The 16076-nt window shown below is 48.6% G+C and overlaps 1 protein-coding gene across 1 annotated transcript in view; it reads left to right on the plus strand.

Annotated features, from left to right (window-relative positions):
- Positions 1-917: 917 nt before the first annotated feature.
- NTSR1 (neurotensin receptor 1) overlaps positions 918-16076 on the plus strand; it is a 54737-nt gene continuing 39578 nt past the window's right edge. Inside the window, exon 1 of the mRNA XM_042046349.1 lies at positions 918-1958. Coding sequence (XP_041902283.1) covers positions 1290-1958 — 669 coding nt within the window. The 5' untranslated portion in view covers positions 918-1289. The remainder of the gene's footprint in view (positions 1959-16076) is intronic.

Raw genomic sequence — 16076 nt, forward strand, 5'->3', positions numbered from 1 at the left:
GTCTTCCATGGTGTTCTTATTGGATGGAGGGAAAAGGAGCAAAACCAGGGGTAATATTGACTGCTGGGGAACGTTTGTTGTTTGTGTGCAACAGATGATTTGATTGACCGAAGAATTAGACATCTTTCATCAGCTAGGGAAGCAGTCTGGGTGAACACAGAGCTCACTGGCTGTTGGAAGCAAGGTACTCAGCATCTGCTAATGAACAGGAAAAATTATGGCTGTCTTTGGATAAATCAGTGATGTCCTGAGCGGGATTTTCTTCCATCTCCTCTCTGCATTTTTAAAGATTTTATCTCAGAGACGGCTGGGTGGACAAACATCTCACCAGTTTTACAGGGTGGCTGAAAGGGTAACCCCATCACAAACCACTCACCCTTGGGGAATCTTTCCCTCTGGAGGATCCCTTTGTCACCTTGAGAATCACCATGACACCCTCACTGTCCCTACAACAGGAAAGCTCAGAGAGGAATCCACATCCCCAAATATGAAGGTATTAAGGGAAAAGTCACTGATAGGGGCCAAAGCAAAGCAGCTGTGCCACGGCACTGAGGGTGCTCCAGGCAGGTCAGGGCACAGGTAGGTATTTTTAAGTGCGTTTTCCCCTTCATTTAAATGCATTTCTCCCAGCAGCAGCAAGAGCTGAGTGGATATTTGGGAATCAGCAGTACATACAGATGTACAAAGGTGTCAGAGCACCCCTCATACCTCTCCTCTCCCTGTGGGGGATGAAGGAGGGGGCTCGGACTCACGAGCAGCCCCTTACCAGCCCTCAACTTCCAGCCGTGCCCGTGTCTGACTTAGGGATGGAGAAAGTGTGGGGGAAGTCCCAGCGGGGAGTGGCTCTGCAGCCCAGCCCGGGACCTGCTCCCTCCCTCTCTCCCAGCACGGGTCCGCACTTTGGGGACCGCGCTGGGGCTGCAAAACCCCTCTCGGCGGTGGGGCCGGGGTTGGTCTGCGGTGACCGGCGGGGAGGGCGCGGCTGTGCGGAGCGTGTGTGCGGGGTGTGTGTGTGCGCCTGTAGCGGTGCGTGTGTGCGGTGTGTGCGTGTCCCGGTCCGTGTGTGCGTGTGCGGGGCGGCTCCGCGCTGCCGGGGCACATCTGTGCGCGGCGGAGCCGCAGGAGGAGGGAGCCGGGGCCGCGGGCGCTCGCACCGAGCGGGGGGCGCGTCTCGCAGTCGCACACGCGCGGCAGCCCCGGGACCGCCGGCTCCTCCCGCCGCATTAAAACGAGCCAAGTTCCCCGCCGGGGGCAGCGGCGGGCCCGGGCGGTGCTGCCCGGCGCCGGGGATGCACCCGAACGCCACGGCCCCGGCCGTGCCCGCCGGGCAGCTGCACCCGCACCCCAGCGGCTATGCCAACGCGTCCAACCGCTCCGACCTGCTCCCCAAAGTGCCCGACGAGGAGGACCTGGACGTCAACACCGATATCTACTCCAAAGTGATGGTGACAGTCGTGTACTTGGCTCTTTTCTTGGTGGGCACCGTGGGCAACTCCATCACGGCGTATACGCTGGTGCGGAAGAAGTCGCTGCAGAACCTGCAGAGCACCGTGCACTACCACCTGGCCAGCCTCGCCTTCTCCGACCTCCTCATCTTCCTCCTCTGCATGCCCATCGAGCTCTACAACTTCATCTGGGTCCATCACCCCTGGGCTTTCGGGGGAGCCGTTTGCAAGGGCTACTACTTCCTCCGGGACGCCTGCACCTATGCCACGGCACTCAACATCGCCAGCCTCAGCGTGGAGCGCTACATGGCCATCTGCCACCCCTTCAAAGCCAAGAGCATCATGTCCCGCAGCCGCACCAAGAAGTTCATCAGCTGCATCTGGATCGCCTCCTTCCTGCTCGCCATCCCCATGATCTTCACCATGGGGCAGATCTACGGCAAGGACCAGGATCCCGACTCCCTCATCTGCACCGCCATCGTGGACACCTCCACGCTGAAGACGGTCATCCAGGTGAGGGGCCGGGGGCCGGGGACCGGGGCCGGGCAGCCGCCTCCTCCCCCGGCCGGCCAAACTTTGCGGAGCCGGGCGGGGCAGGAGTGGGAGGCTGGAGCAGGAACCGGCTCGGGAAGGGGATGTCCCGGGCAGCCCTGACGGGACGCACCGGCCCGGGGTGCGCTCAGGAGGGATTTGTGGGGGTCTCGGCTCCGCTTGCTTCGCCCCTCCCCGCACCCTCTCCTGCCCCACCACGCTCAGCAGAGAGCACCGGGGTAAATCCTGCTCGGTGGTTAATCCGGCCTCGGGCCGGTACAACCCTCCGTGGAGCTCCTTCCCGTGCCCGGAGCTTCCCTCGTCCCGGTCCGGAGCTCCTGGTGCCTCAGAGCCCGGGACAGCCGGCCCCGCTCTGCCGTGTCGCGCTGGGTCCCGCCCAAAGGCGGCAGTTCATCGCCAGAAACCCCCAAATCTCCACCCTTTCTCTGCATTTTCTGCATCTCCTTCCTTTCTGCTGGAAAGCGGCCACCAAGTTCAAGGGAAATAAAACCATCTCTCCCCCTCTTCCAGTTCCCTGTGTTGATCCAGAGCCCTTTTCTTCAGTGTAGTGACAGCTCCTAATTTCAGAAAGTTTTGGACACAGGGTGTAGCACAGGCATGTGAAAAGGAGCTGCATCGTGGAAGCCAGAGGCTGCTATTTTTGCTGTTTTGGGGAAATCCATAGCTGGTTTAATCAGCAGCCCCTCCTGACTTCAGCACAGCTTCGCTGCTCTCCACTCAGTGCTAAATCCAACACGCCCATGCGTGGAACGGATTTCAGCATCAACACTTGCCGTGCTCCAGTGCTCTGGTGGGTTGAGGCATTTGTTTACTGGAGCATCGGGCTTGAAAAATGTAAGAGACACGGAAGGAGGGACAGAAGAGATCAAGACACCAATCTCCACAGTCCCTTGGCTGCCAGGCTTGCATGTGATAGCTGCTCAATTTTTTATTTGGAACATGAATTTCAGGTGGGGTTAATCAGCGGGCAGTTGGAATTTAAAGCTGCATGTGTACTGGAGTCCCTGGGATGTTCCCACACTTAAAGGGAGGGAACTTAAATGGAAATGAATCAGAACCATTCCCTCCCACTAAAAGCAGGTGAGGGTTTGTGCATTTAGATTTAAGACCAGAGCCTGTAAATGTTTAGACATAACTCTCTCAGTTTCCCCTCTGTACTGGTTCAGTAAACCAAAATCAAGCCCTGATAGAAGCCCTAGATTCCCTCTGCATTTTGTTATGATCCCCAACTTTCATCTGAGGTGGTGAGGGCTGCATTTCTCCTGTAGATGCCTGGAAGGTTTTGTCAGCAGCCGCCCAGTGTACTTAACCCAAATTCTCTACTCTCTGAGGAGACGTGAGCCATCTGATTTGAGAACTATGTGACTGAAATGCATTATTTCCACTCATCTTCCTCCTCGGATTAAACCGATGCTCATTGTTACCATGGTAGGGCTAAAACCAGAGGATTATTTCCTATCCATATCTTTGGAGATTACACTTTAAACAGTTCTCAGTGTACCTTACAGTCTTGCAATTATTCAGGCTATACCTTATCCCATTAGCCAAGTCAGGAGAAGGCAGACATGAATGTATTAAGTGTGTGTGAAGTTCACCTGTGGGCTTTTCCTCATGTATTTATATTTAATTAACTAGTGGATTAATTTAAAAGTTAAAAGAAAAAGGCAGCTGTTGGGGAAGAAGGAAGAACCAAACCCCAAACCATGTCAATCTGTTCCTTCTCGGGGGATCTGGCTGCAAAAGTGGCTTTGCCAGGACAGGAAGCTTGTTTCATGGTTTTACTCCATTCCTCTGAGCACAGGGAAGCATCACACGATGTGAGGCAGGGCCCTGGACCGGGGAAGGCTCTGGAGTGAATAAGCAAAGCAGCTGCAAGTCAGGTTTGAAGTGCGTTAATGGAAACCATCGCACAGCGTGTGAGCCGGCGCTCTCACGTCGTAAGCTGTGCAGAGGTTTAAAAAAAGACAAATGATGGAAGATCCGGGAGAGAAAGGGCAGTGCTGATGTGGAGTGTGACGTGCAGAGGTCTTGCTGGGTGGCAATCTGGAGCCCTGGTCTTTCGTGGTGCGTTCAAGCTGCTTCAGAGCATCTCTGCAACTCATTGCATTCATTTTCTGTCTTTAAATTAAGGAGAGCAATGATGAACTTGCTCGAGCTGGCAAAACACTTGTAATAAATCACTCAACATATTTTGCTCCTATTCCTGTTTGGCAAACTGTCTAAAGCAAACTGGCATTTTTTTTTTTGAAAGCCATTAGTTCTCCAAGTGGTTTTATTTGTTGACTGATTGAAAGCCTGTTCCAGAACAGGGCAACTGTAACCATTTATATCCTCAGAGCCCAGTGTGAGCCATGGTTTTGCTGGGATCATTACAGGAGAATGTTCCTCTGGAACAAACTTCTGGGAACAAATATTTCACAGAATCACAGAATATTCTGAGTTGGAAGGGCCTATTTGATTGTAGTAATTTAATATCTCCGATTTTGAAAAAATTCCTCAGTGTTTGCTTTGAATAGTCAAGTTTGAATGGACATTTCTGAGTGAAATTAGACTGAATGTGAGCAACCAGGTTTCCTCGTAATAATAATAAAAAAGTAATTATTCAAACAACACTCAGGATATTTGGTTCTTGCACATTTTAACTCTCACCACTTAAGCTCCACATCAACTGTAAGAGGTAATTACTGATATTCTTCTAGCAATTACAAATTGTTCAGGGCAGCACATAATCAGGAAGAGCAGTGAGTGAAATGTTCTGCAGGGTGACACTGCGTGTCCTCACGAGCCGTACGCCGGGCACATCTCACCTCTTGTCATCGAGGCATAAGCCCTGTGTGGTCTCAGATATGGAATTCTTAGAACTATTTCCCAGCTGTGCTCATCACTGTCTTTGCAGCTGCTTAAATCAGCCTGTGGATCTGGCTTATTATGTATTCTTCATTGCCAAGTTTTCATGTTGCTTCTGTCAGTCAGGGACGTCTGGTTCGGATTTTGGCATCCACTGGGATCTGGTAACAGGAGTAAGTCCATTACAGCCACATTATTTAGTAAACTCGTAGCTGGCAGACATCCTCTGAAAAGCACTGTAGCCAATTTTAGGACCTTTTCCCACATAGATTAAACACCTCTTAAAGCCATACAAGTAAATTCATGTTTTCATGGCGCTTCAGCTGGAGGAGGTTTTAAAGCTCCTTGTTGTGGCAGCAATAGATACAAGAGTTCTGAGGCAGGATGAGAGGTTTCCCCTGTTCACTTGTGGGTCTGTGCCTGTGGGGTTGGCTCTGGGACCAGCTTCCCCAAAACAGGATCCCACCGAAAGTCCTGATCTACCATGTGCAGCCCCGTGTGCCATTAACACTGCACACTCTCAGCCCTGGTTTTCAAAAAAGCTCTGAATTTTACTGGCCAGATGCTGTGCAAATTGATTTTCCCGCTTATTACTTTTTTGCCTTCATACCCGTTTTGTGGAGAGGTTCACAGCAGAACCTGGGGAAAGAGGAGAAGCTGAAAGAAATACCTGGAATCCTGGTGCACTGTCAGTCCCTACACATGGAGTCAGCAGCTCCTCAACCTAAAATCCCAGGATTTTATCTGAGCCTGGACACACGTGCAAGGGGAGCTGGGTGTGGGCAGCTCCTGGCACCCCAAAATTCACAGGGGGAAGATGTTTTTGCACTGGCATGGCACAGCCTGTGCTTGGATGGCTCTGCTGCAAAATGTCCCCTAAGCTACAGCAAGTGCCTGGGTAGAGTGTCTGACACATGCTAATGTTTTATTTGCACGGACAGCTGGTGTGATCCCATTTATTAAAACACATGGCAGCAGGCCCTGCTCCTCCATAAACTGCCACAGCTCCAGCAGCTCCAAGTTGCTCATTTGTTAGGGCAGCACTTGGGGAACTCCTCTGGACCTCCTCACACTTCTGAAGGATGCTGTGGATCTGCTCTGCCTCAGCCCACCCTGCATGGCTGCAGCTCACCCATCCCTGCAGAGCCCTTGTTTATCATGTTTTGTGAAGCCTGCTCACAGTTTGGATGATTTGTAGAGTAAATAACTCTGCACATGAAACAACTGCTTGCCCAAGGGGCTCCTCAGCTTTATTTCTGCCTACATTTCTTCATGCGATGCCTTTGAAGGCACCTGCCAAAGAGCCTCAGGTGTGAAGGGGATGGAAAGGGAGGACCAGGAGTCTTGACATCCATTATCATGCTCTCTACACACTCTTCCAAGGGTCATCTATTTAATTCCTGTCAGTCTGAGAGGTTCACAGAGCTATAAATTCCACATATGATGTTGCAAACATGCCCTTACACTTTCCTCTGGTGAGGAGCACCTTGGCAGGGTGGTGGAATGTGCTCAGTGCTCTGGTGCTGTGGGAGGCAGGGCCCTGCTCACCATCAGATCTGTGGTGCCAAGTAAATAAACATGAGAAGCATTTCTCTATATTATGTGAAAATAGCAAGCCATAAAACCAAGCGGCTGAATTCTCTCCAGGTTTGCTGGCAAATCCTATCCAGGATTAGTCAATGGTTCAGGAATCCTGTGTTTATACTAGAATAAACACAGTATTGACTAGAAGAATTGAAGTTGATTTCTTTTCCTTAAGTCACAGCTGAACTTCTACTGTAGCTTTTAATAACGGTGCTGTTCTAAATCACTCACTACCCCAGAGAAGTCCTGAGTGTCACTCACCCCTCTGATGGCACCACAAATAGCACCTTTGTGGCAGGATTGTGTCCCATCAGGTCACAATGCTGCCACACCCTCAGGTAGACAAGGAAATGAAGATATTGGTGTGTAAATGTGTCTGGATCCATCCCCACAGCGATGGAGAGGGACCCCCGCCCCAGCAGCGATGCCCATCTGTTGTGGTGGGAGCATCCCTAAAGCTGCCTTTTTTTCATCGGCTCTTCAGGGAACCCAGGGCTTTAACTCAGCATATGCACGACAGCCCAGCCTGCCTAATCCCAGCCCGTTTACACTCTGCTCTGTCTCGCAGCTAGATCTAATTTAAATAAGCTCTTGTGTTCATTGCTTTACATAACCACTTGAGCCTGCTGTGTTTTGCCAGTTCTTACATAATTTCTTCTCTTTTTTCCCCCCCAACTGGTTTTAATTCACTTGATTTCTTTTTCCCTCCCCCTTCCCGAGATGTCAGCTGGAGAGATAATAAAAAACGAGGAAATGTGGCCGACTGATTTAGCTCTTAGGTTTTCCTCTTACCAACAGTTTGTGAAGGCAGAAGAAATGAAGGTAATCTCGTAGTTGCTTTTCCCAGAGGAAAAAAAAATCCAAAAACCTTCATCTGTCTTTAATCTTTCAGATCATTTAAAACAGCTATTTAATTGTCATCTCTCTGCTTTCCCCCTCCTTTCCCTTAAAGACTTTCACTCTCGTCTCTGTGCAGCATCTGCTCGAGACTCACAGATGGCACTTTTGCTTCCTGACGTTTAGAAACGCTTCTGTGTCCTGCCCGAGGCAGGCAGGATGGGCAGCATCCCCGTGTGGGACACAGGGGTACCCAGGTGGGGGACAGGGGGGAATTTGGGCTCCCATGGTGTCCCCACTGCCTTTTCCCTGCTGTGAAATTGCCCCTCGCTGAGGGTCACAGGACGGTGGATGAGCAAAGGTGTCTGAGGGGTCCTGGGCTGGTGAGGTGGGAAGGGTGAGCCCTAAAGCAGAGAACATTAAATGCCAAACCCATCAGTCCCAGTGCTGACACCCCTCCTTTCCCTCACATTAAGCAGACAAATCTGGGTTATTACTTTCCCAGTCTCTCTGGTTGCTCTTTGCCCTCTGGTACAAGCCACTCTCACCTGTGAAGCTGGAGATGCCTCCAATGCCCAGCTCACTCATCGTGCTCCAGTAACATCTCCCCCAGGTCTTGCCTTCCATGGATACCATTTCTTCTATCCAATTGCAAAATCTCTTAGGTGTGGGTTTTTAAAAAAACCCAAACATACAATGATGATGAATCAGTTGAGCTAATGAGTTATTCGGAAAACAAGCGCTTGGGTATAGAAAAGGTGGTGGTGGTGGAGTACTAACCCTGACTGGGGAGCAAATTTCTGAGCTGATGGTTCATTCCCAGTATATTCCTGCATTCACTTAAGTTTTCTGTGTATGGGAAGAAAATATTAGTGAGACAAATTTGTATCCCATTACTCAAGTGCCTTGTCTGTGGAGATCCATCTTCCTCCTCTCTCCCTGGGGTACCAGAAACTCATCTTCACCCCTGCTCCTGCTGGGACATAGGATGCTGTGGCACAGGGCTGTACTGTGTGACTCTCATCCTTGGCCTTTGGAGAGGATGCATCTGGTGGGCTGGAGGAGCTGCTCACCTGCAGGTGGTTTCAGCATGTGAGATTTGCTCCTCATCTCCTGTGGCTTTTTCACTTCAGTAATTCTCAGTGCAGAGTGCACTGCTGGGCACAGCTCCATGGGGGCCTTTCCTCTCCCAGGAAAAAAAGCATGACAGAATGGATAAGGTCTTTTTAGCTGAACTTTTTATTTTGAGGAGAAGTTCATTGAGGTTTCTTTGAAGCTTTTGAGTTCTCATGGGCTAGGGGCAATTGTCAGCTGAAGACAGACATCAAAGAGATGAGATTTTCCCAGTAGAAATGGAAAAAAAATAACAAGGAAAAATCGTAAACTTTCATAAAGCCTAGCATTTGAAAAGGGAGAAGAAGCATCTATTTTATGCAAAATGCTCATGAAAAATCTGGGAGTACCTCTGAACTGGAGAGTCACGGACAGAGCAGAAAGCATGTTCAGTATCAGTAAATCAGGGAGGCACTGGAGGGGCAGCGGTGCCAGAGGCTGTGCCCTGGGTTGGGTGGCATTGCTCGTGGCTGTGCTGTCGCCTGCAGGGGAGCAGCCCCTCGCTGTCCTGTATCAGGTTCATCTATGGATGTCCCTGCTGCCCTCTCCTCTTGGGCAGCTCAGCCCTGCTGCCGGTCCCCTCCTGCCAGGCTCAGCCTGATGGTGATCCCTGCTGCCTTGGCTCTGCTCTCAGGGCTTTGTGAGGTGTCAGCAGCCAGAGTAGGAGCAATCCCATCCCTTAACTATCTCATTTTCTTCCTCCTTTAACCTTGAAAAAAGGTGTTCCTCACCTTGCCAGCATCACCCACACCTGGGAGCAGGGACCTGCTGCAGATCTGCCACGAGCACTTTGATGCAGGATGACATTTGGCTCAGCAGACCCCTATTTTTGATCAGGACTCCAAGGAGCTAATTAATATAGTCATTGCAATGCCACATGCTATTAATTTTAACTTTATCAAGAACAAAGGATGTCTGCACTGCTGAACCAAGCAAATGTGGTCTTAATATGTGGTAGGACTGTCATACCACCTTGTTCCCTTGGAGAATTTGTTTAATAAGTCCATAACTATTTGAGTATGTTCAATAAGAAATTAACCCACTTTCCCCTCCTATTCAATGATTTTTTCAAAACCATCTTATAAAAATGCAGCTCACACAGCTGCTGGGAAAGTTTAACTCATTGCTCGCACCACCATTGATTCCTCCTGCAAAGATCTTACATTTTATCCCCACAGGCGTAGTTTATACATTTTAATATAAAAAAGAAACTCAATCCTTTGAGTTTCCCATGTTTCATTTTTTCTTGCTGTCAGTCACGGGCTTGTGACACTGTCACACTTGTTCCTTAAATCCAAGTGTGTCAAGTTTGATAAAGCACTGTAGGCAGAAGGAGAAGGATAGGTTTAGACTAGTAAAGAGATTATTTGACCTCAAGGTACAATGATGGGGAGCTGTGTATGCCCCAAACACTTAATAAACTGCATTTACTAGCCCAAGGAGCAAACTCTACCTCAGGCTTGTCTCCCTCACAACTTGCACGTGTTTCCTGGCCAATCCAGGATGGAAAATCCCTTGAAAGGAAAAAAAAAAAAAAAAAAAGGCAGGAATTTGGTCAGAAAGTATCTCAGAGTGCAGCAGTCCGGAGGAGCAGGGCTCATGGCCAGCCTGGCACTCTGAACCCAGGCTGGAGGTCAAGCCATGCCAGGAAACAAACCCTGTAATACCTGAGGCTCCACGAGGCTGAGAGGAGCTGCAGCAGAGAAAAACGCTGAAGAAAAGCAGCAATAAAGTAACCAAGAAGTTCGCTTCTCTTTTGGGATAAGTCCTTTTTTTCTCCCTTGAAAGTCTAATTGAATTTTCTTTGCTCCCCTCCTCAGCAGGCTAAGGGGAGGCTCCAGCACAGCCTCCTGCCTGCTCAGCCTTGGTGGAGAAAATCAATAAGCAGAGTGTGGAGAGGGGGAGAGGGAAGCAAAAGTGTCCACAATACTTCCAGCAGTCATAGAGCTTGGGCTGAGACCATAAACCTCACTAAACAGGTTAATTTTCCCCCAAAATGAGTTTCTCAGGGCACCAATGATGGAACTTGCCAGTGCTTTTCCCTTCAGCGAGTCATGCAGATGAGCAGAGCTGCACAGTTCACTGTTAGCAGCTCTCACACTTGGGTCTGCAGTCAACAGGGGGACAGTGTTTGACTTAAATATGGCCTTTAATTTATTTATTACTGCATATCCACCACTCAGTATCATATTTAAAGCAAATAACATTCAAGTGAAATCCCCTCTGAGAGGCACATTATGAAGATTAACAGCCTGGCTTTTCTGTTACTCTGGTTTGTTCACTGTTGATTTGTGCCCTGTGCTTTGTAGGCAAGCACTGGCAATATTTGAATCCAGAAATCTATATCTAAGCCTGCTGTTTTGCAAAAACCAGTGCCCAAGAGCCTGCTTGTGATTCCACAGCCAAAGAAAAGGGCTGGAGGCATGAAAACCTCTGGGAAATGCTGACATCCAGGTAGGTGAGAACCTAGAAAGGCTGTTTTTGCTGGTCACACAATAGGGCTTTGGAGAGGGGTTTATTTCTTTTAATCACATAACCCACTTTTCTTTTAAATAGGCTGTCAGGAAAATTAATCTCACCAAGCTTAAGATGATACTGAACATATTCTCATGCCCTGAAATTGTGTGGAGCTGTCTTATTCCTTTGGATCTTTGTGTGGTGAATTTGTCAGGTGTAATGCCATGGGCCCAGCACCTCATTATGGAATTTCCTAGTAGGTTTGTGTGGGTTTGTGTCTGTTTTGGGTCATTCTCTGTCCCTCCCTCTGTTCACCTTTCATGGAGGAGAAATGTGACCAACACCACACTGTAAAATGTGGCCAAATCTGTTAGTTGCCTCACCAGAGTGGTGCCCCTTGTTCCCTGTGTCATCGTACAGGTTCTGGCTCTGTCACTGCTGCACTTGTTGCTTGCTAGGAGCTTGTCTCTTGTGGCAAAGGGGAAGGGAAACCTCTCCCCTCCTTTCCCCAAGAGGGACTCAAGCCACGGTGAAACTGTCAGGGGCTCTGTTGCTTGAGGGCAACGTTGGAGTATCACAAGGGAATAACCAGCCCAGCTTTAACTAGAGAGAGGTCAGTGCAATGGCAGCATGGCCAGAAGCACTGCCTGATCTGATGGTTGTTTTCCAAGAACATCCTGGAGCCAAGGAAATACCATTTATTCTTTAGTATCTAGCAAGAAAGAGAGCTTGTTTGAAGACGGAGCACTAGCAGCTGCAATAGCCATTTTTCTGAGTCAAAGGAAGCAGCAGAAGCCTATTAGACCTTGTGTCACTGCTGAATACTCTGCTTGGGAGCAGCAAAAAGCTTAGGGAATTTCCAGCTGAGCTCCATTATGGAAGCATTTTCCCTCAGTTCATCACAAGCCAAAATACGGGGGTGCCACAGACAGTGTGTCCCAGGGCAGTGCTTCCAGTGAGAACAAAACCACAATTACCCAAAGAAAGGGGTTTTCCAAGGGGCCAGGGCAGAGAGGGGATAATAACAGCAAACACAGAGAGGCTGTGGCTCCCAGCACCCAGTGGCCAGGCTCAGCTCCCAGCCACAAACCCTCTCTGCTCCTCCCAGACCCCGTCATGTCCCACTGCTGCTTCCCATGGTCTCTGTTCTAGCAAGGTTTCAGCTTGGTGCAATCCCTTGCCAGCCTGCTCTTTCAGTTCCCCCTCTGTAGGCTGGTTCCCACTGCATGAGGGGCAGGCTGAGAGCTCAAGGAGATGCTTGGAAGGAAGAGAAGTGTTTCAGGTTAAAAACAGGGATGGGGCTTTAGGATAGAGCTGTGCCTGAGGGAGCTGCTCTGCTTCTTTATGAGAAAGAACAGGCCTCCTGCTCACCAGTGATATTAATATTTGGGGTCCTGTAGGAAAAGAGAAGGAAGATGAAGCATGGCAGGAGCTATTTATTTTTGAGAATGAGATGCCAGCTGCATTACTGCTTTCCAGCTCTATCTCTTCCCAGAAAATGAGTCTCCAACCCCAGTCCCTCCCTGCCTAGCCTGAGTTCCTCTGAAAAGGGCTAGAGATTTGATATGCAGGGAATGGTTTTATCAGAGGGAGATGAGACAGAAGGTCTTCCCCTTTCATGATTGCTTTTATCTTCCCTCTTCCTCCTGTTATCAGTGGAGATATTGCAAGAAAGACTGTTACAAATATAGTGAACAGCCAGAAATAAAGCTTGCTGGTGTCTTCATTACTTTAAAAAGAGTGTGTTTGGGAAAGGGAAAATCTCTGGTCAGACCCTAGATGTTTTCTCATATCATGTAGTGCTGTGCTAAACTTCATCCCTTAAATATTGCCCAGGCAAAAGTTGCTTTTAAGGGCCCTCAGGAGCTGCCCCCCTCATTGTGAGGTTATGTCTCTGAGCACTTCCATAAACCAAGTTCAATAATGTTTCTGTTTTCTGCTCCAAAGGTTGCTGTTCTTTTCCCCCCTTGAAATAATGGAAAACTTGGTTAAACTCGTCAACTATTTAGGGGAAAATGCAATTTACTCAGTTTCAATTAAAAGAAAACACCCAAAGCAATAAAAAACCCACTGGCAGCCTGTAAGAAATAGAAGCAAAGAGGCAAGGGCAGAAACAGGGCAAGAAATGACAGTTTTATAAACCTCCTGCTGGGTAGGGATAGAAGAGGTCTTTGTGCCTGCAAAACAAAACTGTTTTTTCTGTAAAGCAGCTATTGACTGGAGCTCTCCAACTGCAGCTGGAGCTGTGCACAGCGGCCACACGCCTGCAAACAGACCGACTTCCTCCTCACTGAATTCAGAAGAGACAGGCAATGCTTTCCCTTGGTGCTCTAAATCAGAGCTGTGCTTTCAAATTCAGGAAAAAACCCCACATTCCGGGTGATTTTTCAGGAGAAGGAGTTGGTTCAGGTGATTTTCAAGGCCTTTCCTTTTTTTTCCAGTTTTGCAGGGCTGCAGCCTTTTGCTGGGGCCGTGTCTGTCAGGGTGCAGTGCCTGATTTTCCATGTGGATTCGCAGTAACACCTTGCCTCAGAGCCAGCCTCAAGGCAGCAGAGAGGAGCTTGCTTAAAAGGCCACGTGTATCGATCGGGCTGTAGAGATTATCTTGACTTGTGACCTGTGGGTACTGTTGAGACAAGATTGAAGCACAGCCGAAAATCTTCTGGGCGTTAATTCCTTTCCAGCATTGGGCTTCTTTCCTCTTTGGGAGGCTGGTCCACACCTCAGGTCCTTACACTTTTGAGGATCAGCCTCTGCTGCTAGGTAATTGGTGATGGGACATGGGGAAATGGCCTCAAATTGCACCAGGGGAGGGTCAGCTTGGATGTTAGGAAAAATTTCCATACTGAGTGGCTAAGCAATGATGATCCTATAAAAACATTAATAGTTAGCAGATTTCCCTCTATTTCTACAAATTTTGCACAAGCACACCTGGAAAACCTGCTCATGCTCCATGGAGCCATCGCATGGAGCAACCACATCCTCCTCTCCAGACCCAGCATCCCTCAGGAGCAGTGCTGCTCTCCTGCCAAGACTCAGCCCGTGGCTGGGGCCTTTCAGGTCAGCATCTCAGCAGCAGGGAACCCACTCAGGTGGACAGAGTCCTTCTGCCTGGCTGCCTTCACTTATAAACAGACACCAGTCCCAAAGACGGGGTGGTGTTGTGGTGGGGGGAAGCTGGTTTCCTTCCTCAGAGCTGGGTGATCCCAATGCTTGGGAATCGCCCAGGAATGGGTTTGGCAGTCAAAGGCCTCTTCAGCAATGGTGAACCATAGACTCACAGAATGGTTTCAGTTGGAAGGGACCTTAGACACCATCTCATTCCAATCCCCTGCTCTGGACAGGGACAACTGCCACTAGACCAAGTTGCTCCAAACCCCATCCAACCTGGCCTTGGACACTGCTGTGCCCAGCAGCCCAAGAGGCTGATGGGGAGAAAATGCCCCAACCCTTTCTGGGAATGAACTTGTTGAAAATTATTACCAGCAAACATCGAGGAGGAAGCCTTGAAAAATTACTTTCCAGGCTGTGGCAGTGGTTGTTTTGACAGAGTTTTGATGCCTTCATTCGATATTCCATTGAAGCTTTGCTGGAGATAAGTGATCTCATAGAAAACAGGGCTTTTGTGTCTGGTCACAAAGAGTGAATTGCAAAGACTGCTGAGGGAAGTAGAGCACTTATTCAGAGAGACAAGGATTTCAGCTGAAAATAATCATGGCTTTTTCATTTATAATTCTAGCTGCAACTTGTCAGGAATCTGCCTCCATCCAGGCTGATTGGGCTGGAAATGGGGCAAACCAGTGATAAAATGAGCACTGATCACCCCCAAGAAAACAGCTTGTTCCAAGACTTACTCACAAAATGCTCCCAGCTTCTCCTTCTCTCACAACGTGGTGTGCAGCAAAACCTGGGATGTTTTTAGGAGCACATGGTTAGGGCGGTAACGTAGATGTGAAGTGGAGCTGCAGCCCTGCCAGCCTCTCAGAACTGTTGGGTGAAGTTTTGTGTTGAAATTGTTTTAAGGTGAACGAGACAAACTTGTCTGGAGCACCAGCACCAAGCCCAGCAAAAAATGGACTGATTAAATAAACAGAGATTTCCCTGTTTATTAGTGCTGTTTAGATAACTTTGAAATGCTTATTTTTCAAAGTAAATGGATTACATAACCCTTTTCCCTATTTTTGGCTCGAGAAGGAGTCAGTGAATTTTCTGTTTCAGAGCAGAACATTTGTGCTTTTCACCATGATTCAAGGAACAGTTTTTTAGTCTGTAACTAGTGTGTGGATGATTCACAGTGACACATTTTGTGTTGGCAGCAGGCACCACCTCAAAAGCCTCGTGCACTGTGTGGTCAGGGCTGTGCCTCTCCAAAATTTGGGCCTGAAGCTGCACTGAGTCTGGGGGAGCCAGGCTGATCCCTGGACCACACCAGAGTGCAAGTTGGCATCAGAGCTGGTCTGTGGCAGCCTTTCTTTTAAGAGTACATCCTCATACTTGTGAAAAGTTTCATGAGTTATTTTACTTCCAGTTTTTCCTTACTTTCCATCATGGTTTACATGTTCTCCTCCATTTTTGATGCTTTCTGGGCATCCTTTGGTTTGGATCTGTGGGGCTTTTTTTTCTTCTTTTTTTTAAAGCAAAACAGACAGGGTTGGAGTGGGGGCTGGGTCTGCTTCCCAGAAGGCTGTCCTTGCTGCACTGCAAGGAAAATAATTTCCCACTCCAGTTGTCCCTGGCTTCCATCACTGCAAGTGAGAAGAGACGGAATGGTGCAAAAAGTGTTGTGGAAACTGTGCTGTTTAACTCTCCCTTTAGAGTGCAATCCATCAAAGTAATTACATGCAGCTCAGGAACCTCAGGCTGCTTCAACAATGGCATTCTCCTGTAGCTTTTCTATTTCCATCTAATTAAAATGTTATTGTTTCATTCATGTTAGTTTGCATTTTAAATAAGGAGATAGGGACAGAGCGGCTGATTGGTAACTTATTCTCTGTGTGAGTAAAGATAAGCACTAATCACCCTGTCATACTCCTGCTTTCCTTTTCCTTATGCATCTCAGACATCAAATTGCAAAAGAAGGGGTTTGATGACATTGATTTATTTCCTCTGTTGGGTGTCAGGAGGGGAAGGTGACAGGCCCTTGGCCCACTGCCTGAGCAGTCACTGTCTTCACAAGTTGCATTTTGAGGAATGAAGGAATGTTCATCCCAAAACAAAGCTCTGCTTTGGAATTTAATGGGC

This window comes from Corvus kubaryi, unplaced genomic scaffold (assembly GCF_017639235.1).
Source record: "Corvus kubaryi isolate FWS band 111438036 unplaced genomic scaffold, C.kubaryi_AGA036_p1.0 134, whole genome shotgun sequence".
NCBI classification, from domain to species: Eukaryota; Metazoa; Chordata; class Aves; order Passeriformes; family Corvidae; genus Corvus; species Corvus kubaryi.